We start from the raw sequence: 25,178 nt of genomic DNA on the forward strand, positions 1-25,178 counted from the left end.
GCGGCAACTATAGTTGCCGGTGGGCAAATGACTTGCAAGTACATATATCATGGGGAAATGGGGTATACTGTGGATAGATTAATAAATCAAGGTTATTGGTCTTGTTTAGTGCTTTTTGCTTTCATAATATCCCACCTAAAACATACACTCTAATAATGTGTTATTAGAGTTGGGTTAAATGTTTGCCCAGTGTGCTGGGCAGTTTTATTTAACTCAACTATTGTTTAAAAATTACTATATGGCTGACTTAAAGTTAACCCAAAATAGGTTTGAAATTAAAAATTAGACATAATTACTAGTGGCAACAATAATAATCAAAAGGTGAACATTTATTAATAAGCAATTTAATATATGTCTGTTTAATTATTATTCATTTAACTTATTAATAAATGCTAATTTATTAAACATAGTAATAAATGTTAATTTCCAACATACTTTGGGTTCATTTTAAGCAAGCAATGCAGTAATTTTTAAACAATTGTTGAGTTAAATAAAACTACACAGCACGTTGGGCAGACATTTAACCCAACCGCTGGGTTGTTTTTAAGAGAGTAACTTCACCCTTTAACTGACATCTCTATAAATAGAATAAAATGAATAAATCTGTCAAAAGAAGGAGATGAGAAAGCAATCTTTCCACAGCTCTACTGTCCCACCCCCATGTCCCATGTTTATTTTTATTTATTTATTTATTTTCATTTAACTTTTTGATACACTCTGCCCTGTTGGGGCAACTTAATAGCTGCACTTTGTTCTGCACAACTTTAAGACAGGATTTGTTGTTTGTTCATATTCAAGAGATTATAAGATAGATGCAGCCCTTTTGGGTTCACATTGAATGTTCTTCGACTTTTATACATAATAAATCTGTTAATGATTAAATATTGATCTGTTGAAAGCAGTTATTTTGAGTTAGATGCCAAATGTTCTCCTCCTAGTTAAATTTTACATTGAGGGGTGCATACAACACATTTGCCCACCAGCAACTATAGCTGCTGCACATTCAAATATGATTTTCAAGAAAAAGAAAAAAAAAACCTGGGGAAAATAAATTCAGAACATGTTCTCATAGGACAATATTAACACGACTATATGCATGAAACCATTCAGAAAAATTTGGGCACAAATGGGGTAAGACTGGACCTACTTATCCTGGTAATACTATGAGACCTTTCTTGTAATTTCATTGTCTGAAAGTACAGAAGCAGATTCTCAGGAGAGCTCTACATGAGAGGGACATGGCCTTCGGCATATGATGTGAAAGGTTAGTTGTTTCTCGCAGGATGCTCCAAGACATCACATGCCATTTGAGTCCTCTTTAGTCTCAACATCCTCAGAACAACTGATAGAGACAAAGAGAAATGAGTGGAGTGAGCGGAGCTGAGCACTTGAGTAAAAATGTGCTTGACAATCTACAATTTTAATCAAGGTTCTGAATCCTGGAGATCTGCATCCTACGCTTTCATTTTTCAAGTGAAAACCCTGCTGAAAAAAAAACAGCATATGCTGGTAAGGTAGATTTTAAAGCTAGTATGCTAATTTGAGCTGGTTTATGCTGGTCCTATGCTGGGGTGCATTTCCCAAAGCGAACTATGGTCGCAAGTTCTGTCATTACCAATAGAGTTCAATGGGACTTACGACCATAGTTGGCTAACAATACTTTTGGGAACGCACCCCTGGTCCATGCTGGTCCTATGCTGGTCCTATGCTGGTCCATGCTGGGGTGTGATTCCCAAAGCGAACTATGGTCGCAAGTTCCGTCATTACCAATAAAGTTCAATGGGACTTACGACCATTGTTATCTAACGATGCTTTTGGGAACGTACCCCTGGTCCTATGCTGGTCCATGCTGGTCCTATGCTGGTCCAATGCTGGGGTGCGATTTCCAAAGCGAACTAAGGTCGCAAGTTCCGTCGTTACTAACAGAGTTCAATGGGAATTACGACCATTGTTCACTGTGGGAAACACACCCCTGGTCCTATGCTGGTCCAATGCTGGTCCTATGCTGGTCCTATGCTGGTCCAATGCTGGTCCTATGCTGGTCCAATGCTGGTCCAATGCTGGTCCAATGCTGGTCCTATGCTGGTCCAATGCTGGTCCAATGCTGGTCCTATGCTGGTCCAATGCTGATCCTATGCTGGTCGTATGCTGGGGTGCGTTTCCCAAAGCGAACTATGGTCGCAAGTCCCATCGTTACCAATAGAGTTCAATGGGACTTACAACCATTGTTGGCTAACGATGCTTTCGGGAAACGTACCCCTGGTCCAATGCTGGTCCAATGCTGGTCCTATGCTGTTCCATGCTGGGGTGCGTTTCCCAAAGCGACCTATGGTCGCAAGTTCCATTGTTACCAATAGAGTTCAATGGGACTTACGGCCATTGTTGGCTAACGATGCTTTCGTGAAACGTACCCCTGGTCCAATGCTGGTCCAGCATAAACCAGCTCAAACCAGCTCAAACCAGCTTCAAAACCTACTTTAACCAGCATATGCTGTTTTTTTCAGCAGGGAAGACCTTGATTACCTGGTTCATCAGTTGTTTATTCAGGGTTTGAGCTAAACTCTGAAGGCAAATCTCCAGAAACAGGACTATAACACCCCTATACCAGTATGTATCATCAATATAATAAGAGTGTGCAAAACCTCACAACAATCTCTTTATTCACTGGAATAATTATCTATCTGTGCAATAATGCTGGAATAATGCTTAGTTATCTATCTGTGCAAGATCCAATAAATAAACAAATACATGATTATACCCATCTTCTGTTGGTCCTTCGCATGCTTCCAAAGCAGATCCTTCTAGTAATGTAGGTTGCGCGCTGGAGGCGCAGCGGATCGACCTACGCAGCCCCATGCGCAGCAGAGTGCGATGCACTGTGTATTGAGACACTTTCTTCACATTACCATCATTAAAATTTTGCGTGACTTGTGCCACAGTAGGCTTTCTGTTGTCTCGGATCAGATGGGTTAGTCTTAGTTGCCCTCTTAAATCGATGAGCCTCGGACGCCCAACACCCTGTCGCCGGTTTGTGGGTTGTCCTTCCTCGGACCACTGTTGGTAAATTTTCACCACTGCTGACCGGGAGCAATCCACAAGCTTTGCCGTTTCAGAAAGACTCTGACCCAGTCGCCTTGCCATAACAATTTGGCCCTTGTCAAAGTCGCTCAGATCTTTATTCTTGCCCATTTCTCTCCTGCATCCAACGCGTTGATTATAATAACAATGGCCAGCTGCGATTTTTTAACCACTATCTTGGTCGGTGCAAATACAGGACTCGTGTTATATTAGCAAAATCACATTTAAAGTGCGTTTAAATGTTAATCACCCGGCGTTGCCAGTCCTCTGTCCTCACAAGATACAAAACTTGAGCTCTTTTTCTTTCTTTGTGTGTTACGGTAGTTGGCATCCAAAATGTTGCATTACTGCCACCTGCTGTCGTTTGTTTAACTTAGCACTTGTATTAGATTCGTCCTTCCTTAGGAAACTAAACAAATATCCTTCCGAGGTCATTATTCTCACATTTTACTATAGTTTTTACATTATACTCTCCTGTGTCCATTTCCTGTAGCTATGCGATGTTATGTACGTTCAAAAGGAGCAAGTCTTGTGTTTCGAGGTCGCAGATTCATTGACAGCATAAACTGTTGATCGTGTAGAATTGCAGCAATTTGAAAAATATTATTTAAAATAATATATAAATATTGTTCATGTTATATTACTAAGTATTAATATTTGTTTACATAGACATATTGGTAGATTTGTCATTTAATGCGTCGCCGAAAAGCCACTAGGTTGATAATGATGAATAGTTGAGTGGAAATGTTGGAAAGGTTTATTCTTTTTTTTTATGGTTTAGAAATTGTATCGCATATAACATAGTTTTACATCCAACACATAAGGAAAGCAAACAAAATGGATCTAGAAATTGTGTTTATGTTCATCATAGAAAATGCGTCAGTTATATATAAATTGCACTTTAATGATTTGAGTCAGACTTGTACATTGTACTTTTTTTTTTTTTGCCACAAGTACTAGCAAAATGTATTTTGCTAATGAGTCATTCCACGAAACTGGTATGGTTTGGACTTACACATTTTTATATTTTTTACCAAAATGTATTACTTTTCTGAACATCCCACAACATTAATGTCATATTTAACTTCCAGAAAAACATATTTTCCCATCTCGGGCATCAAATCCCTATTATTATTGGTCATTATTTTAAGTTATGGACACTATGGGAGCTCTCTGAGTATTATTATAAAATGCATTTGTGATAAAATCAACATTTTCCTATTAATCAGATGTCCCTCACACTAATTCAGTAATTGCAAATATAAAAGTTACATAAAATCTCACACTTTTGCTATACTAAAGCCTGAAATGGGCACTTTTTGTGACAGTAACCTCATCATTTTTGATCAAAGGCTTCAGAATCTGAACTAAAATCAGTATTCTTATGATTGCTCTGAACATTTCAGACAGAATTCAACTAACTTTAAATTACTTTTTCATAAACACAGCAAAAAAATAATAATAAAAATGTAGGTGTGACGGGGTTATGATTTTTTGCCCAAATTGGCCACTGCTCTAAATCTAGTGAATAAATGGAGAGCACATGACATGCATATTAAGAAATCACGAATAATGTTGAAATAACAAAGATAATTTTCACAAGTAATAATTTTCTGTCTTTAACTGATGTAACAGGGTTGAGTCATTAAGCTTGACAAACACTATTTCACAACATAATTTAGTTATAATTATTAAAGAAGGTGGTAACTTGCCTGTGTCCGCTCACAATGTTGTTCAGAAGACTTCTATGATGTCACTTCCTATTAAAGATGTCACATAGGTATCAGTTCATTATTTTTATAGGGGAGAATGGTTTGTGTAACGAGTTTACTGAGGAACAGAACTAAATAATGTGATTTTAATGAATAATCATGAATTTATATTATCAGCAAAAAAGCACAGATGGATATTTATGGGAATGGGAAAATGAATTGACTTTTTTCTCATTTTATTATTCATATCCCAAGCACACGTTCATAGAAGGCCTTGAGGGACATGACAAAATAGGTGGTGTCAACTGAAAAAAACTAAATAATTTCTAATATGAAGATAAAATGTATGTCATGTCTTTAAACATTAATAAAGGAGACATTTCAATTAATACAAAAAGCTTTTAAAAATATATTTTGGTGATGCAATAGATAAAATACACTGAAAAAGGTCAGAGGGACTCAAATCGTACCCGTTTCGTGGAATGACTCTAATGCATTTCATTTTCATTTAATTATTGATATCATGTTTCCTTTATATAAACGTTCTTTATCATTTCTTATAAGCTATACAGGCTTGCTCTCTGGCAGGGGTACAGACTCTATCTGCAGCAGTTTTGTACACAAAACCTGGAAAGCATACGAGATGTGGAGCAGTGCTTCTTCTCAGAAGGCTTTGATTCAAAGAGAGCCCGACTTATGGTTAGAGAAGTACATTTACTCGCTTTAAATTTTTAAATAAATTGTGTGGTTTGATTCATAATGAATGACCTTTGATCTGTGTGTGTCTTTTAGTTTCGTGCTCTTCAGGGAAAATGCCAGTATTTTGAGAGAAGGAAAAGTGCACTTCCAGACCAGAGAGGGGTTTAAATGTTGCTGAGCATCCTTGGATTAATGAAAGTACAGAAGCAGATTCTCATGAAAAAAGTAAGTACAATTTTGCATTTGTGCATGTGTGAAGTTGATGTTCAAAAGTTTGGGGTCAGTAAGATTGTTTTATTATTATTCAGCATCAAATTGATCAAATGTGACAGTAAAAACATTTAAAATGTTACAAAAGATTGCCATTTCAATCCTCCATGACAGGATTCTCCATAACATCACTTGTCTTTTGAGTCCTCTCCTCATCCTCACAACTGTTAGAGACAAAGAGAAAAGAGTGGAGTGAGCTGAGCACTTAATTGCAAATGTGCTTGACAACCTACAATTTTAATCAAGGTTCTGAATCCTGCAGATCTGCATCCTATGCTTTCATTTTCAAGTCAAAAGACCTTGATTACCTGCTTCATCAGCTGTTTATTCAGGGTTTGAGCTAAACTCTGAAGACAAATCTCCAGAAACAGGAATATAACACCCCTTTACCAGTATGTATCATCAATATAACAACATAATAGTGTGCAAAACCTCACAACAATCTCTTTATTCACTGGAATAATGCTTAGTTATCTATCTGTGCAGGAACCCATAAATAAACAAATACATAATGATACCTATCTTTTGTTGGTCCTTCGCATTCTTCCAAAGCAGATTCTTCTAGTAATGTAGGTTCCGAGGAGGAGGCGCCGCGGACCGACCTACGCAGCCCCCTGTTTTGTGACACTTTCTTCACATTACCATCATTGACATTTTGTGTGACTTGTGCCACAGTAGGCTTTCTGTTTTCTCGGATCGGATGGGTTAGTCTTAGTTTTCCTCGTGCATTGATGAGTCTTGGGCGAGCGCGCTGTGGCAGGTTTGTGGTTTGTTCCTCCTCGGACCACTGTTGGTAAATTTTCACCACTGCTGACCGGGAGCAATCCACAAGCTTTGCCGCTTCTGAGACACTCTGACCCAGTCGCCTAGCCATATAAATCTGGCCCTTGTCAAAGTCGCTCAGATCTTTATTCTTGCCCATTTCTCCTGCATCCAACGCAATGACAAGCTGCGACTATCTTGGTCGGTGCAAATACAGGACTCGTGTTATATTAGCAAAATTACATTAAAATTCGTTTAAATTTGGGTTGACAGTCGTCTGTCTTCACTAAAAGATACGAATTTGAGCTCTTCTTCCTTTGTTTTACGGTAGTTAGCATCAAAAATGTTGCATTACTGCCATCTGCTGTCGTTTGTTTATTTGAGCACTTGTTAACCTTCCAGTCCCCCTTAGGAAATTAAACAAATATTTTATTTCTTGGTCATTATTCCCACATTCTAATATACTTTTTTTACATTATACCTTCCTGTACCCTTTTCCTGTAGCTGATTCTTCATCAAACTTTAGCTCCGTATGCGATATGTTATGTACATTTTCCATTCAAGAGGCGCAAGTCTTGTGTTTCGAGCTCGCAGATTCATTGACAGCATAAACTGTCGATCGTGTAGAATTGCTGCGATTTGAAAAATATTATTTTTAATAATATATAACTATTATACATGTTATATTAAATAATAATAATAATAATAATAATAATAATTACATCTTACTATTTAAAATATCAATGGATACAGGTAAAAATGATTTTTTGAAACGGTTACTTTTACAGAGTGATGGCAAAAGTTATATACACATATTGGTAGATTCGTCATTAAAAGTGTTTCCAAAAAGCCACTAGATGATAAAGATAAATATTGTAAAATTGTAAAGGTTTATTCATATATATATATATATATATATATATATATATATATATATATATATATATATATATATATATATATATATATATTGGTTTAGAAATTGTATCGCACATAAATAGTTTTACATCCAACACACAGGGAAAGCAAACAAAAACAAACAAAATGAATGTAGAAATTGTGTTTATCATAGAAGATGCGTGTTTACGTCAATTTTATATCAACTGCATTTTAATGTATTTCTGAATAACTTACAGTCAGAAGATTAGCATCAATTTCTTGACATTACATGGTGCACACATGCACGCGCATGGTTGTGCCCTGAGCAGACTGGAGCGCGCGTCATAACCATAACAACGGATTCAAACACAGTAGCTCGCCTCGCACGCGCAGTTGGAAACATGGACCCTTCACCAGCATCCTACTACGGACCCCTGGATAAAAGCAACCCTGTACTGTACGCTTTTCAAAGTGACTTAAAAGAGTTTAAAGCGCATATAAAGAAACTTTCATGCTCGCCGAACGACGACTACCGATCCTACTCCAGAGGGTAGGAGGCAAACAAGAGAAAAAGAACTAAAATCTTTAACAAACTCCAGTTTATTGGTCTTTTGTATTATGTTTTATATTATTTTATTGATGTTTAAGTATAATTAATGTACTTTGTGAACTGACAGGTCCATAAAACTGTTTGAAACATGGAACAAGTATAAATCTCGCCTTCCTCCCTCTTATTTCGAAGAGCGCCTGTTGCAAACTGCAGATTTCCTTCTTGACACCAAGGTAAGGACACTCAATTTTTACCTCTTTTTTTTTGTCACAGGTACTTCAAAATGTATTTTGCTAATGCATTTCGTTTTCATTCAATTATTGATATATAAATATTCTTTATCATTTCTTATAAGCTATACAGGCTTGCTCTCTGGCAGGGGTACAGACTCCATCTGCAGCAGTTTGGCACACAAAGCCTGGAAAGCATACGAGATGTGGAGCACTTCAAGCAGTCCTTCTTCTCAGACGGCTTTGATTCAAAGAGAGCCCAACTTACGGTTAGAGAAGTACATTTTCTCGCTTTTAGTTTCTTTAATAAATTGTGTGGTTTGATGCATAATGAATGACCTGTGCGTCTTTTAGTTTCGTGCTCTTCAGGGAGAATGCCAGTGCATCTTCCATTTGGAGAGAGAGAAAAGTGCACTGCCAGACCAGAGAGGGGTTCAAAAGTTGCTGAGCATCCTGGGATTTGTGCGCATTCTGATGCAGGCTGTTCTGCCTGATGAAAGTTTATGTTGGATCCTGTACAATGGTACCTTCAGAAGCAATACATCTGGGTGCTGTTCATATCACACTGGCAATAATTGGTGATGTGACTTGTTTTCTATATTTCCTCAGGCTCGTTACACATGTATAACATATGCAGGTTCCTGATGTCAGCAGGCCATTCTTCACAGGTTCTCAAAAATATGCCTTTATCGACGAGTTTACATGTTTTGTAACACTTTTAAGAATATACACTACTGTTTAAAAGTTTGGGTCTGTACGATTTTTTTCAAAAGAACAGAACATTTATTTGAAATATAATTTTTTTGTAACAATGTAAACGTTTACAGCACCACTGTTTTCAACATTGATAATAATAATAATAAATGTTTCTTGAACAGCAAATATTAGAATGATTTATGAAGGATCATGAGTATTCAGCTTTGCCATCACAGGGATAAATTACATTTTAAAATATATTAAAATAGAAAACAGTTATTTTAAATTTTAATAATATTTCACAATATTACTGTTTATTTTTGATCAAATAAATGCAGCCTAAATCTTATTGACCTCAAACTTTTGAATGATAGTGTATCTAAACCTTATGCATATTTCAAGATTACCATGCTGGTCTAATTGTGTTATACAATAAAAAAGAAAAAGGGGAAAAGAGTAAAAAAATGAAATAATAATGTTGGTGGATATGAATAAAACAGCAACATACTTGCTTAATTTAAAAAAAATTAAGTTGTCATGTTTGGAGCAAGTACTTTTTGTAAAAAAAAAAATGTTCTTCGTTTAGGTTTTAGAGTACTTACTTTGGGCATGCACATGTCTAGAGACCTCTGTTACTCTGCTGACTGCCAACTTCCTGCCATGGAGGGCCACACTTTACTGTGCTGTGTGTGAATGTTACTTTCATGACTCTGCTTCTGTTCAGGCAGAGGTAGGTTTCACACAAAAATAGTGTCTAAAGTTGCTCGGTGAATCATCTTATTGCTTTATGACTGATATCAGGGACCTCATTCTGTCCTTCTTGCCTGTTGTTGTGCCGTTACCTGGCGATAGGTGTTTGCGCGCCGTGCCCTTAGCAAGATCAGCGAATTGGCCAAGCTGGAGGAGATGACTGGCTCCCAAGTGTCATCTGAGACCCAGCAAGCTTATAAGGAGGCCACAATAAAAGTGAGAATTGTAGCCTAAATGAAGCATGCTGTTGTTTTCATAGTTTACTTGACACACATTTTCATGTCTGTCTTGAATCATGTTCTTGCTCCATTAACGGAGAGAAGCTTGCAGTGATGGTGTTTAAGCGGTCAGTGTTCGAACCCCGCAGGAAACCAAAAGGCCTCTTCAAACCCAAACAGAAGGGCACTTTGAAAGAGCTACAGCTAGTGAGTACTCACTTTTTAATAAGATACAGTGCCTCTTTTATCTAGTTCTTCTCTAATATCTCTTCTATCTGTTTCTTTATTTCTCTCCGTAGACTCCATGGCCTCGCACACCAACCGAACGTATCCTGATGGAGATGTTTGAGGGAAATGCTGCTCGGTTTCTGGCTGTGCTGGAAGCTCTACGGGACAGCTCTGTCAGGCCTCTGCAGACCGGCATGCCTGAAGAATTTGAGGTCCAGGATGTGATACTGGAGCTCATTTCGGCTGGCACTAGCTTGTTGTCCGGTAAACTTTTTTGTCCTCTCTGCCCATATCAATTGTAGAGTGTAAATTAGTGCTGTCAAATAGATTAATCACGATTAATCGCATCTAACAGAAAAGTTTGTCAATTAATTGCGATTAATTGATTTGACAAAAGCACTAGACTAGTGTAAATATCTCTTGTTTTGCAGGATTTGGTGATTCTGAACACACTTTTGATGAGAGCATGCCTCCCTCTGTGAATGCAGTCACTCCTACTTCCTCTCTCTTTGACACGGCTGTCGCTGGTGAGTCCTTGGATTCATTCTCCTTCACTCTATTCACTTTAATTTGTGTTTGCTCAGGGTCTCTATTTTGTGTCTCAGGAAATAGTAAGATTGCAGTAGATGCTGCAGTGAAGTTTGTGAAGCAGCTCTTCAGATATGAACAGTGGAGCACGTTCAGCTCGCTGTCTTCTGCACTTATGTCAGCGTTAGCTGTAAGTACATCTGTGATACAGCTTAAAAAGCCAGCCAGACTGCTGTCTTAGTTCTCTTTCTTGGCCTGTTCACAGAACATGGATGGCCGCCCGTTTAGGAAGTATGAGCAGGAACTGAGGCTTTTGGAAGCTGTGGAGCGTTTGTTTTCCACTCAAAGAGTAAAATTCACCATGAAAGATGCTGCTTTTGATGGTCAAGCTGGTACTAATCATTCTTTATGTAGAATTTGATGAATTCACTCATAGAAAAAGACAAGCAAATAATCATTTTAAACAAAGTGGACTCGAGATTTAATTAATTAATTTATTTTTTCAATTGTATTTTGAATAAAAAAATATATATATTTATATATAAATAAAAAACAATAAAAATATGTTTAAACATAAAAGTATTTTTAACATACTTTTATTCTTTTTACTTATATAAAAATCTTTATTTAAACCAAAAATAAACATAATCCCTTTTTTTTGTTTGTTTTTATTCCATTACAGACAAGAATATTGGTCCAGCAATCATGACAGAAGAATTTTTCAATCTTATTCAGACACTTCATACTTGTGTCTGCAGGACAGACAAGGTCAGATCTTTCTCTCACACTCTCTGAAGAAGTCATGGAGCTGTCGTTGGTAAGTTGATGTTGTGTATGTGTGTGCAAATAGGATATCCAGCCAGATGCAGACTTGGTGTTGGACATCGTGCTCTTCTTTTGGGCTAAATGCAAAACAGTTTTTCAAAGAGCGCAGATGAGATACTATGACCCTGTGCACTACCGGGGAAGGATGGCAAACCAAGACCAGGTTATTATTCAAACATAAATCTAAAATGCTTTATGAGCAACTTGATTGCTTTGACATTTTTAAATTTTAAAAAGCAATCATGGAGGTGCTGCTTTGTAACATCAGTTGCTGAAACCAAAACATGTAAGTGTGTGTTTTTGTGTATTGTTTTGTTCTGTAGTGGGTGGAGACCCTGCTCTTGCTGTGTGAAGTGGCCCATGAGCACCAGCTGGCTGAAGTAGACTTCTTATTAGTGGCTGAAATGACTCTCAGAATTGCCATGGTGTTGGAAAGCAGCATGGATGCCCCGCAGTCCGGGAGAAAAACAGGTACTATTGCTGTGTTCCATTTACCTCAGAAGAGGCTGGGAATGTCGTCACACCCAAGTTGACCACGTTTTAGTACACAGGTTGGAAAGTAAGATGGATGCGTCCAGACCAACATTTGTGCTTGGTCTTTCAGAATACAAACACATAAAAAAGAGGTATTTTGCACTGATAATGCCGACGTATCATGTCCACAACAAATAGAGGTTAGATAGGACTGTGTGCAGTTTATTGAGACACAGACAAACAGAAGTGCTATAAACAATATTTTACTACTGTTTCACTATGGTTGATGTGCTGAGCAGCCATATTGGATTCTGAAGTCAGGGTTGTTGCAGTTCCCCTGAGTTTCCCAGTTGCAGCTCTGACTTGAGAGGGTTTTCCAGTTAAAGGTCCTGTTTTTCGTGGTTTTTTGAAGCTTTGATTGTGTTTATAGTGTGCAATTTAACATGTGTTCATGTTTTGCGTGTAAAAAAACAGTATTTTTCACATAATTTACTTATCTGTATACCGCTGTTTCCACTGTCATAAAAACGGGCTGATGACTTCCTTGTTCTATGAAGTCCCTCCTTCAGAAACACGTAACGAGTTCTGATTGTGCCAGCGGTTCCTGTGTTTTGATTCGACAGCAGCTTTAGCACCTTGCCCGGAAAGGTCACGCCTCTTACCATAACGTGGAGATGCACACGCTCAGTGTTATTGTAAATGTGCTGCACATAGTTTTATATGTGGATTATAATTTTCGGGAACCGAGTTAAACATAAATTGTAACCATTGATCTCTAAGTACAGCGTCCATGGGAAGGCCAAACAAAGGTGATTGGACTGCGGGATGAAAATAACAGCGTTTCGACGACATGGCGACAAACACACTCTACAAACGCAACTCTTGCTCTTCTCCGTGGGAGCGCAACAAGACCACGCCCCTTTTTTTGTGTATTCCTGTGGGCGGAGGTTAGTCAAAAAACTGTTTTAGTGACGTCATTAAAGAAGGAAGTAGAGGGATGTAGTCCAAACTGGCCGTTTGATGTAGGCGACTTCTGTTAAAATATCTCGCTTGGCATTGAACTTTGAGCTTTAAAATTTTACACACTAACTAAAGTTTGAAACATGGGATCACGAAGAACGGGACCTTTAAGAGTTGCTACTGGGGACTAGGGATTTTCCACTTTTGAGTTCATGCACCATATGTGCAACGAGGAGATTTCACACAGATACATTTGAACATGACACTGGTGTTTAGGGTACTATATATATAACCGTTCAAACGTTTGGGATCAGTAAGATTTTTTTAAAGAAATTAATACTTTTATTCAGCAAGGATGCATTAAATTTATCAATAATATTGAACAGCACAACTGTTTTTAACATTGATAATGATTATAAATGTTTCTTGAACACCAAATCAACATATTAAATCAATTTCTGAAAGGGTTAGTTCACCCAAAAATGAAAATTCTGTCATTAATTACTCACCCTCATGTCATTCTAAACACGTGAGACATTTGTTCATCTTCGGCACACAAATGAAGATCTTTTTAATGAAATCTGAGAGCTTTCTGTCCCTCCATTGACAGCCTACACAACTGACACTTTGCGAGGGCTTTGTTTGCGAAAAAAAACAAAACATAATTTACCACTTTATTTACAAAATATTAATCTCACAATGCGTGTTTATGCAACAACGTCTGCTCTCGCATTAGCACAACACGCATGTATCGTGGTGCTCACGTGAACAGACACTTTTCTGGGGCTTGAAAGTGGTTGTTGTGTAGTAGGCTGTCAATGGAGGGACAGAAAGCTCTCAGATTTCATTAAAAAGATTTTCATTTGTGCCCCGAAGAAGAACGAAAGTCTTGCAGATTTGGAGCGACATGAGGCTAAAGTAATTAAAGACAGAATTTTCATAATTGGGCAAACTAACCCTTGAAGGATCATGTGACACTGGAGTAATGACTGGTGATAGCTTTGACATCACAGGAATAAATTAAATAAAGTAATTTTTAAAATATGTTAAAATAGAAAATGGTTATTTGAATGGTTATTTATATTTAAGTATTTTTCTTTGTGTTTTTTTTGTAGCCACCACTGTAGATAGTGAAGAGTCCATCCCTGTTAGAAAATCTGCAAGCTCCCTGTTCATGGTATGTTGTCCTACAAAGTAGAAATAGAAGATAAAACAATACTGAAAGTGTATAAGCAGTTCAGCATCATCAGATTCAACATTTTGAATAATTTAAACAAGTAAAATTACCTTAGAATCTGAGAATGCCATTTAAACCAACATAATCTCATGCAATTTTATGAAATTTGTGTCAGGATTTAACCATAATAAAACTATATTTTTAACATGTCTGCAGAGGTCCCGAACTGAACAGCTGCAGACTGCATTGGATTTAGTGGAACGAGGTGTGGATTGTGTGTCCAGAGGCAGGGCCAGGTCACTTTATGGGGATTCTGCCGTCTTTGACGAGTTGTTCATGCAGGCAAGAACATATCAAGTTTTACATCCTACAACACAAGCTCTTTTACTTCCTGTTACTGTAGTTATAGTAGGCATGCTTTATAAGATGTGACTGCTGTCTTAACCACAGAAGTTTGGTAACTACAAGAGTTCCAAGAGCAGCAGAGTTCCAGAGAACAGCAGTACCACTGACCTTACTGCCCTTTCCATGGATTTACACCTAGAACTACTGGTCGTCCAGCACAGACTCGCTCTCAAACTATCGGACTCCTGGCCAGGTCAGAGATATGTGCAACCTTTCAACATCTGGGTGAAAGACATTTTTAAGCATGTCACTGAATGCGTCATATTTGTTCTCTTCAGAAGAGATGAGTCTGATGGAGAATAAGAAGTCACATACTAATCGAATGAAGACCTCAGAAACAAACAGACCTGTAGAAGGTGAGTTTCAAAACAGTGTAAAATGAACAAAACAGTATGTCAGTTTTACCCAGATTTACTCCTTAACAGACTCTGCTGTACTTGAAAAAATCACGAAGAACAAGATCTCTAAGAGTGTTTTCCTGGCGCAGAAGGCCTTATTGACATTCAAGAAGGATCAGACTAGCCGAGAGACCAAGAAAATACTTGAGGTTAGTATTCGATGTCAACTCCAAACATTTGGTGCCATATCACATCATGCTACTGGTTTTGATTTTCAGATAACATGATCTAAACTCTTTCCTCTTCTCTCCAGGAGACCATAACGCTGATGGAGAAAGCTGAGCTGGAAGAGAGGAGGCTGGCTAGTTGTACATTTCCTTCAGAGAGCAGCTTAGGACTGCCAGAGAAGAGACAGCCACCACCAACCCCATTACTCCTGACACGATCCAACCACTCCATGATCTTCACACCTGCACCATACGCTCTGGAGGAGGAGGTTGTCACGTTTTCTCTATAAGCATAATTTTGAAATCAGTCAATGCCTTTTCGGATTTATTCGCTTTGATATTCAGGTGTAAATGCTGAAAAACATCGATTCACTTTTATCCTGATCTAGGTTAGCTGGTATTGTATTTATGCAAGAGATGCAGAGGGTGTCAACCTAAAAGTACGACTTAAAGACTGCTACCTATGTGGGACTGGAGAAATGGTAGGGATAATGGCACTTTGACATATCAGATAATTCATCTTACTTAATGTCTGTATTGTAAATTCATACTCTGTAACTTTGTGTTTCAATCAGATACCTGCCAAAGGTGAATGTTTACTTCACGTAAGCGGGTTGAAACCTGATAAGACGTACATTTTTGCAGTGGCTGCTTTTGATGCTCAGGGCAAAATGGTGGGCGGAGCCATTGGAGAGACCACCAGGCCTCTACTGGCCTCCTTGCCTCTACCACTGCTAACAACCTGGGCCCACATAGCTCAGGTACATGGATCAGAATTTTTTGTGTGTCTCCCGAAATATCCATCCACATACCTTAAAGGATTAGTTCACTTCAGAATTAAAATTCTCTGGTAATTTACTCACCCCCATGTCATCCAAGATGTTCATGTCTTTTTTTCTTCAGTTGAAAAGAAATGTAGGTTTTTGAGGCAAACATTCCAGGATTTTTCTCCGTATAATGGACTTCAACGGTTACCAATGCTTTGAAGGTCCAAACTGCAGCTTCAAAGGGTTCTACACAATCCCAGCCAAGGAATAAGGGTCTTATCTAGCGAAACGACTGGTCATTTTCTAAAAAAAAATCAAAATGTATGTACTTTTTTAACCACAAATGCTCGTCTTGCACTAGCTCTGCGATGCGCGTCCAGGACTTTACGGATTACGTAATCACGTTGGAAAGGTCACACCCAGTGTTCAAAAAGCAAACATGCAAAGACTAAGTCAAATGGCCTTTACATAAAAGGTAAAACAACAATGTCAGACAGTTTTGAAGTTGGAGGAGAAAATGAGATTTTCCGCCTTTTCCGTGTGACCTTTCCAACGTGATTACGTAATGCGTGAAGTCGTGGACGCGCATCGCAGAGCTAGTGCAAGATGGGCATTTGCGGTTAAAAAGTATATACAGTTTTATTTTTTTTAGAAAATGACCAATCGTTTCACTAGATAAGACCCTTATTTCTCATCTGGGATCATGTAGAGCCCTTTGAAGCTGCACTGAAACTGCAATTTGGACCTTCAAACTGAAGTCCACTATGTGGAGAAAAATCCTGGAATGTTTTCCTCAAAAACCTTTTTTTTTCGACTGAAGAAAGAAAGACATGAACATCTTGGATGACATGGGGGTGAGTAAATTATCAGGGAATCTTAATTCTGAAGTGAACTAATCCTTTAATGCCAGATTTTATGTTGTTTAGGTGGCTTATCAAACAGGACTTCACAGTCTTGCCAAAAGAGCTTGTAATGAGCTATGGAGCCACTTTACCCTTCCTTCAAGCTCAAATCCTGAGGTTCCAGAGCTGGAACAAGAAGCCAGTCTTGAAAGGCTGGCTCAAACAAGGTAAAAAAAGAGCCTGTTTCTCTTGCTTTTTTCAGAGCAAAGTTTCCCTTATAATCCTTAAGAAGTCTTAAATTCAGTTTTGTCAAATTTAGGGTCATAAAAAGTCCAATATCAGTTGACCTCTAATTCGTATATATTGATATATTCATACAAAAACCAATTTCAATACATATGTATGGTAATTTTAGTAAAAGAATCTGAAATATACAATTTATTTTGAGTATAAATTAGTATTAAATATAGAATATAGAGGATAAAGTATAAAGTCTTATTTTTATATTGTATTTGTATAATATAGACTATAGAGTATAAAGTTTTAATTTTGTTTTTTCTGCAGATACACTGAATATAATATAATATAATATAATATAATATAATATAATATAATATAATATAATATAATATAATATAATATAATATTAGATCATGTGTCTTATTATATCTGTTCCATTTGTGTTCTATTTTTACTTCATGCAGACTCCGCCCAGAGACCCTACAGCTTTCTTCTCCTCTCCTACAGCAGCTGTTTTTCTCCACTATTTTCATCCAGACAGATATTCACATCCAAGAGGGGGCATTATTCTGTGACAGTCTCTGTGATAGGGGGCCTTTGATCTGGGGCCAGGTTAGTGCCAACAAAGGGCAATTTGCCTTAAAATGGTTTACAAATCATCATAATTGATAATGCAGCCTAGTTTTCCTCAAGTAATTCACTCTTCTCCTTATAATTTTGCTCTCTCGGCACATCCATCACAGGAGGCCAGACTTGCAGAGTGTGAACGGATGCTGGTGGCCATTGATCTTGCTCTGCACCTCAATGACAGCGCTGGCACCCTGCAGGCTGTAGTAAACTGTTACGGCCTTCTCGCTCCATTAATCTTCAATCAGATCCCTTCAGAGCCTGTCATAGAGGTCACTACTTGTAGAAATGTGCTTGATAATACTTATATGTCAGTGTAAGCTTGTCTGTCTATTTGATTTGAATGTTTGTTTAGATTTGGTTTGGCTTTAGGGAGATCATTTTATCAGGAGCTCCATAATTTCATTATTAAATCAGCTGTTTATATGATAGCTTTGCATAGCAAAGGTGAATTTAGATGTTTCTGTGTGTTTCAGGTGCTGTTGAAGTGCTTTTCAGTACTGCTGGAGATTCCAGAAGTCCTCAAGCAGAAACGCCCTGCTGCCACCACAGAGTCCCTGCAGCACATGGTTGCCTGTATGACATATTATTTAACCAAGGTAGTAATTACATATAACAAACTGCTCACCTGTTAAGAAAGAATATATGTGGAAGAAGCTAATTTCAAAAATTTAAACTTCAGTCTTTAGATCAAAGTGTTTTTAAGATTGCGAGAAACAAATTTATTTGTGTCAAAACTATTTCATCCAGCATCCTGCTGTCACTTTTGAAATTCTTATGTTTGTGTTATATGTGTATGATGCATTTGTGTGTGTTTTTAGAGCTTGCGCTCCACTCAGGAGAGTGCCATGGCATCATCTGTGTTTGAGTCGGGAAAGAAGCTGCTTCAGGAGCTCATTGAGCCTCCTCTGCAACCCGCCAAACAAACATCATCAACGGAGCAGGATGGGGTATGTGATGTGTCTTGTTTATCATAGACCCTTTGGGATAGTATGCCACATATTCTGTCTGCGCTGCATTCATAACTATTGTGTGTGTGTGTGTGGGTGTTTGATTTCCAGAAGAAGACAGCTCCCACATATGATGAGGAGCCCATTGATCAGCTAAAGTTTTTAGAGGCCATTGTCATGAAAAACATGCAAGCAGAAACATTAGGAAACTATGGTGTCACTTCCTGTAACAAAACGGGTACACATCTTTTTTATATCTCTGATCATAATGACAATATATATTTTTTTGCCATTCTAAACTTTGGATCACAATCAGTTAATACTTCACTATAGGCTTGGTTACTTTATTTATTTGTTTATTATTCATGCAACAATACTCATTATTGTAGTAGTTTCATTAATAAGTTTCATTAATAAATATATGAACATTGTCTGTGCTTTTATGAATGTTTTTAGCACGATTTTGTGAAAGGTTAACTAGTAAACTGAATGAAATAGCATAGCCTCCTTCATGGCCTGCATTTGCATATTTGGCATATTTCATTCTGTAACCTACTTGATCTGTGTACTAGTGTTATTATGCTACTGTTTTTGATAGCATTGTTACCGTTTCTTACACATGATGATCATTACGTTTGTTACCGAATGTGGTATCCTGTCTGTCAGCAATAACCTGTCAGCGCTGTTTATGGGCCTTTTTTGATTACTGTCAGTTTAAGTTCTGGCGATGCAGTGTTGCCAGATATTGCTACGAAAAATGAACAAAAACAAGCTCCCCCTCCCAAAATTTAACTGAAATAAGTTCAAATGTTGTGTTTTGGAAATAAGATAAAGATATTGCTAACCATAACTTGCAACTTCCCACTTTATTGACTTCCTAAAGTGTCACATTAAAAAGAAAGAAAAAAGAAGTCCAAAGATGCTTAAAAAACTGGATCTGGCAACCTGGCAGAGGCTGCACTCACACCCTCACTCACAAATCTTTCTTAAGCCCCATATACTCCACAAGCGTCTTGAAGCGACATGAATCGCTCGCCATCATTTTCACACCACAGACACTAAACAGTCTAGCAAACTGAATTATACAAGCAGACACTAGGAGGAGTTTTAAACAGCTAATTAGTCATTCAGAAAACTTCATTTTATTTTTGAATTTGAAAAATTACCGAGGTCCTCATAGCTGGCTACGGACATGCTCACCAAGGCTGCATTTTTTGATCGAAAATAGAGTAAAAACTGTAATATTGTTAAATATTTTTACAATTTTAAATAATGGTTTTCTACTGTAATATATTATAAAATGTCATTTATTTATGTGATGGCAAAGCTGTATTTTCAGCATCGTTACTCCAGTCTTCAGTGTCATGATCCTCGATAAATCATTCTAATATGCTGATTTGGTGCCCAAGAAATATTTCTTCTTATTAATGTTAAAAACAGTTGTGCTGCTTAAAGGTCCCGTTCTTCGTGATCCCATGTTTCAAACTTTAGTTAGTGTGTAATGTTGTTGTTAGAGTATAAATAAAATCTGTAAAATTTTAAAGCTCAAAGTTCAATGCCAAGCGAGATATTTTATTTAACAGAAGTCGCCTACATCGAACGGCCAGTTTGGACTACATCCCTCTACTTCCTTCTTTAATGACGTCACTAAAACAGTTTTTTGACTAACCTCCGCCCACAGGAATACACAAGAGTTGCGTTTGTAGAGTGTGTTTGTCGCCATGTCGTCGAAACGCTGTTATTTTCATCCCGCAGTCATATCACTGGGTCTGATTCCGGCTCAAATTGATAGGGTAAAATTAAAGACATGTTTACAATAACACTGAGCGCGTGCATCTCCACGTTATGGTAAGAGGCGTGACCTTTCCGGGCAAGGTGCTGTCGAATCACAACACAGGAACCGCTGGCACAATCAGAACTCGTTACGTATTTCTGAAGGAGGGACTTCATAGAACAAGGAAGTCATCAGCCCGTTTTTATGACAGTGGAAACAGCGGTATACAGATAAGTAAATTATGTGAAAAATACTGTGTTTTTTTACACGCGAAACATGAACACATGTTATATTGCACACTATAAACACAATCAAAGCTTCAAAAAAACCACGAAAAACGGGACCTTTAATATTTTTGTAGAAACTGATTTTTTTCATGATTTTTCATAATAATAGTATTATTTTTTTTTTTTTATATAGAAATCTTTTGTAACTGATTTTGCTGATACGTTTTTCAATGTAAAGCATCCAGGCTGAATAAAAATATACATTTCTTTAAATAAAATGTTTTGTATTGTAGTGTACACTTTAAAAATATGAAGAATTTCTTTTGTAATTTGAGTTTGTTGTGGCCTTTGTTGCAGACTCTCATGGATGTGAGCTCACTGGACAGGAAGACCCTGTTGTACTCTACATGGTGATTGAAAACAGCCCCCTCCAGCATGCCTTTAAAGAGGGTATAACGCAAACAACACATACTAAAGAAAATCTGATTCATTGAATGAACTATCATACACTCATTTTCTGTATTTGTGTGCGTGTTTGATCCAGTGATGAAGTTGAAGCAGAAGTCTTGTTTTCTGGAGTTTGTTGTGCACTTGCTCCAGAAAGCCCTGCTGGAAGATGAGCTAGATCTGGTGTTGCGGTGGGAGCAGAACATTTTGAACTGGCTCAGCAGGTGAGTGTGTGGCCATGTTTGCAAAGTGTGTAGGTGTTTTGTGTTATATTTTCTTTGCTGTCTGTAATATTGCTAGACGTGACGAGGTTCTGTTCGGGCTAAAGAAACACTCGGGTCTACCAGGAGAGGAGCTGAAAGATTTCACAACCTCTGTGATAGAGTACAACACCGAGGTAAGCTTCTGATAATTAAAATGTGTTAACATACTCAAATGCCTGCATTTGCACACACTAGTACTTATCTTGTCTCTTTCAGTTTGTAAATGCCATTAACCTATGTTTCAGAAAAAAAAAGTTGGCACCTTTTGGGGTGCCAGGAAGTTGCTACAGAAAAGACTACTGATTACATTCAAGAGCCAGAACTCTGAAAGGTAAAGCATTTATTTGATTCAAAATACAGTAAAAATATGTGATACATTTTTTCAGGATGCTTTAATCAATAGAAAGATTTTTATTTGAATTAGAAATCTTTAGTAACAATGTAAATGTCTTTATTGACACTTTTGATCAATGTAATGCATACATGTTTTATTTTCTTAAAAAAAAAAAATCTAACTGACCTCAAACTTCAGAATGGTAGCGTACATGATTACATCTTTGAAACTTTGTATTTGCCATTGTGTCTCTCAGAGAGATCAAAGCTGTGGACACCCTGCTAAATCAACTGGCTGCTCTTATCAGAAGACACCAGCACCTCTGGAAGCTGAGGCAGATGCGCTCTGAGGATTCGCTGTGGCGTTGCCATGTCAATCTGAGCCTAGCTCGTGCCCACCTAGGCATACTGAGGAGGAACATGGGACCACCTCCCCAGCTCTGGTACTCAGATCCAACAGCAAAACTGAATAATGCCAATGTCTGGGTCCTCGTTTTTACTACTTGAATGTTTGTTTTGATTACTTGAATATCAAGCCTGTTTTTATATGTCCTGTTAATAGCCATTATATTACTGCATTCTCTGGACATACTTGGTTGAAACTTGATATTTTTTCTATCTTTTCCAGTTTTAGTCATCTATCGCAGTCTTTCTTCTCTCTCGCTCACTGTGGAATGTTGATTATGTGGAAGAACATTCCACAGCAAATCACGCCACCTGAATTGACTCTTCCACGTCCCAAATCGGTACCCCGTCCTGGACGCACTGCTTACAAAATAAAAGTGAAACGCAAAGTTAAACACACTAATCAAGGTGGGTTAAAGTCTCTTTAGATTGACAGGAAAATGTACCGGTCAAAACCGGTTTGGACTCGGTAAGATTTTTTTGAAAGAAAGAAGTTTTTGAAAGAAGCCTTATTCTTACTGCATTTAGTTGACCAAAAATACAGTAAAAAGGTAACATTGTGAAATATTATTACAAATTAAAATAACTTTTTAAAGTTTATATATACAGTGTGTATATATATATATATATATATATATATATATATATATATATATATATATATATATATATATATATATATATATTATTATTATTATTATTATTATTTTTTAATTCAATTTATTCCTGTGATTTCAAAGCTGAATTTTCAGCATCATTACTCTAGTCTTCAGTCACATGATCCTTCAGAAATCATTCTAATATGCTGATTTGGTGCTCAATAAAGAATTCTTATAATTATTATCAGTGTTGAAGACAGTTGTGCTTCTTAATATTTTTGTGGTAACTGATATTTTTTTGTTTTTTGATGAATAGAAAGTTCAAAAGAACAGTATTTGAAATAGAAATCTTTTATAACATTATAAATATCTTTACGGTCACTTGTATTAATTTCCTTAAAAAAAGTCTTACTGACCCCAAACTTTTGAATGGTATTGTAAATCATTACATGTAGATGCAGTATTTGATTGTCAAACTTTTCTCTACTCTCTACATTCTCAGGAGCATCAAACACCAGTGATGAGGAGCTGAACTCTGCAGACAGTGAAGTGGAAGGTGAAGTGGACTCTACGTTTCGGCACACCCGCAGCCCTAAAGCTGACGACGCTCCTGCTGACCAAAACACCTTTCAGTTACTGGACACACTTGAAAAAGCCTCTATATACATGCGCAGAGCTATGGTAAATGCAGTTTCATTTTAATAGGCCTAATTTGATATACTTTTTATCTTGTGATTCTATCAATGGCATCTCACATTTTTTAACATCAGGTGCTAGCACATCGCTGGAGTCACTGGACAACTTTACAGTGGGCATGTCGGATTCTGTGGGACCAAACCAGCACACTAGCCCTGATGATAGAGCGAGCCCAAGGCCCTGATGCCCGTGCCAGACAGCTGACGATAGAGCAGCTGTATACAGTGATCACTCCTCTACTGTTGCTTGCCTCAGATCTTCTCATGGACATGATGGAGAAGCTTAAGGTAAATCCACATCAGCTCTACAACAGTGGCTCTCAACTTTTTTAATTTGAAGGCCCACCACTGTCCAAATCAATATTGCAAGGCCTCCTATTTAAGATTAAGAATCCACTTATAAATGGCCTGTATGGTAAAACCACATGCCATTATGCACCGTTGTTACAGCTCTCTGGAATACTAGATTCTAATTGGTCATTTGCCTCATCCTTCAGTCAGATATTTTTGTATAATGACCATTAAACTGAAGGATAAAGTTATCTGACATAACTGTTTTTTATTCTCTAGCTGTGGAATGTTTATGATGATGAAGATAGGGAGCTTGAGGCCAGCTTATACTTCTCTGCTCCAGTGGATGATGGGACAGTGATCGATCTGCGCTGGCTGAGGACTCTGATTCTGCACACATTAGAGCTTCTGTACTACCAGGCCAAGTGGGAGAGTCTTGCCCACCTTGCCCTACTTTTCAACGCATACACTAGGTACGCTTATAACTCACTGATACTGGTGGGATTGGTTTGTATACTTGCTAAAAATTATACAAGTAACTGAAAAGTTTATGAATATAATTCCTCTCACAAAAGAGTAGCTATTGAAATGCACGGTGCAATGCGTCATGGGTTTCAGGGAGCGCTACTCACACATGGTAACACCTGTTCTGGTGCATGCACAGAGGAGGCTGTTGGACAGAATCAGCTGTTTCGGTGGTCCTCCAGCCCCTCAACCTCACTTCACCTACACTGAGATGATCTCTGGAGAGAAGGTAGACAGAAATGATCACATATGCATGATTCTGATTAACTTGGGCAGAACTGTTAAAATTTTTGAGTTAATAGCCTGTTCAGCACAAAACTTCGCAATGGATTTTCCAGATGTGCATCCATTAGATTTGGTAAAATGCTTTGTGACTCATGTCCATAGGTGACCTGCAGGAATTATGCAAGCAGACAGTTGCTGTTTCCCTGTGGAGAAGGTCAGATTATGATTACTGCAAATGATACTAACCCAGAGTCCAAGGAACTTGCAGGTACATACTACAGAAAACAGTTGTCAGGTTCAATTTATTTTCTGATTAATTTATGTTTTTTCATGTCACCTGTTTGGGCAAAGACCATATTTAAGTCTCACTTGTGTGTTTTGTAATTATTTTCATCTTTATTGCAGATGTAAAGAGAGCCATGTGTCTGGTGTGTGTACCATTGGATGTGGAGGACACACTGGAGTGTTTCAGAGAGACTCTGGAGAGAAGACATCACGCACTGCTGACCTTTCAGCACAGCCGAACTCTGCTCCTGCTTCTTCTGGCTGACACACAGCACCGTAAGTCTAAACCACAGCTCTAAGTTTGGGGTCAGTGAGATTTTATTTTTCCTTGAAAGAAATTAATAAATTTATTCAGCAAGGATGCATTAAAATGCTCAAAAGTGACAGCAAAGACATTTATAATTTCTATTCCTAAAAGAATCATGAAAAAATTTATCATGGGTTCCACAAAAATATTAAGTAGAAAATTGATTTCAACATTAATAGTAATAAGAAATGTTTCTTGAGCACCAAATCAGCATATTATAATGATTTCTGAAGGATCATGTGACACTGAAAAATGGAGTAATGATGCTGAAAATTCAGCTATGCCATCACAGGAATAAATTACATTTTTCAATATATTAAAGGTGCCCTAGAATTAAAAATTGAATTCATCTTGGCATAGTTAAATAACA

At 37.6% G+C, this 25,178-nt stretch overlaps 1 protein-coding gene across 3 annotated transcripts in view; it reads left to right on the plus strand.

The window, feature by feature from the left end:
- Positions 1-7,723: 7,723 nt before the first annotated feature.
- Positions 7,724-25,178, plus strand: part of cfap54 (cilia and flagella associated protein 54) — a 29,967-nt gene continuing 12,512 nt past the window's right edge. The window contains exons 1-41 of one of the 3 annotated variants that reach the window (XM_048155739.1): positions 7,724-7,950; positions 8,078-8,183; positions 8,306-8,449; positions 8,535-8,703; positions 8,790-8,848; positions 9,463-9,606; positions 9,729-9,842; positions 9,950-10,051; positions 10,144-10,336; positions 10,504-10,599; positions 10,678-10,790; positions 10,866-10,992; positions 11,283-11,368; positions 11,451-11,588; positions 11,749-11,896; positions 13,975-14,036; positions 14,253-14,378; positions 14,487-14,634; positions 14,720-14,797; positions 14,867-14,988; positions 15,093-15,275; positions 15,396-15,488; positions 15,582-15,767; positions 16,700-16,842; positions 17,320-17,467; positions 17,599-17,754; positions 17,959-18,081; positions 18,304-18,432; positions 18,547-18,670; positions 20,791-20,883; positions 20,978-21,104; positions 21,181-21,277; positions 21,389-21,474; positions 21,734-21,919; positions 22,105-22,289; positions 22,983-23,161; positions 23,251-23,463; positions 23,746-23,939; positions 24,085-24,220; positions 24,379-24,484; positions 24,622-24,777. In XM_048155739.1, the coding sequence (XP_048011696.1) occupies positions 7,802-7,950; positions 8,078-8,183; positions 8,306-8,449; positions 8,535-8,703; positions 8,790-8,848; positions 9,463-9,606; positions 9,729-9,842; positions 9,950-10,051; positions 10,144-10,336; positions 10,504-10,599; positions 10,678-10,790; positions 10,866-10,992; positions 11,283-11,368; positions 11,451-11,588; positions 11,749-11,896; positions 13,975-14,036; positions 14,253-14,378; positions 14,487-14,634; positions 14,720-14,797; positions 14,867-14,988; positions 15,093-15,275; positions 15,396-15,488; positions 15,582-15,767; positions 16,700-16,842; positions 17,320-17,467; positions 17,599-17,754; positions 17,959-18,081; positions 18,304-18,432; positions 18,547-18,670; positions 20,791-20,883; positions 20,978-21,104; positions 21,181-21,277; positions 21,389-21,474; positions 21,734-21,919; positions 22,105-22,289; positions 22,983-23,161; positions 23,251-23,463; positions 23,746-23,939; positions 24,085-24,220; positions 24,379-24,484; positions 24,622-24,777 (5,467 nt within the window). In that variant the 5' untranslated portion in view covers positions 7,724-7,801. Of the gene's footprint in view, positions 7,951-8,077; positions 8,184-8,305; positions 8,450-8,534; positions 8,704-8,789; positions 8,849-9,462; positions 9,607-9,728; positions 9,843-9,949; positions 10,052-10,143; positions 10,337-10,503; positions 10,600-10,677; positions 10,791-10,865; positions 10,993-11,282; positions 11,369-11,450; positions 11,589-11,748; positions 11,897-13,974; positions 14,037-14,252; positions 14,379-14,486; positions 14,635-14,719; positions 14,798-14,866; positions 14,989-15,092; positions 15,276-15,395; positions 15,489-15,581; positions 15,768-16,699; positions 16,843-17,319; positions 17,468-17,598; positions 17,755-17,958; positions 18,082-18,303; positions 18,433-18,543; positions 18,671-20,790; positions 20,884-20,977; positions 21,105-21,180; positions 21,278-21,388; positions 21,475-21,733; positions 21,920-22,104; positions 22,290-22,982; positions 23,162-23,250; positions 23,464-23,745; positions 23,940-24,084; positions 24,221-24,378; positions 24,485-24,621; positions 24,778-25,178 lie in introns of all 3 variants that reach the window. The other 2 variants (XM_048155737.1, XM_048155738.1) reach the window with 2 other exon arrangements.

The sequence above is a fragment of the Megalobrama amblycephala genome, linkage group LG14 (genome assembly GCF_018812025.1).
Source record: "Megalobrama amblycephala isolate DHTTF-2021 linkage group LG14, ASM1881202v1, whole genome shotgun sequence".
Taxonomy (NCBI): domain Eukaryota; kingdom Metazoa; phylum Chordata; class Actinopteri; order Cypriniformes; family Xenocyprididae; genus Megalobrama; species Megalobrama amblycephala.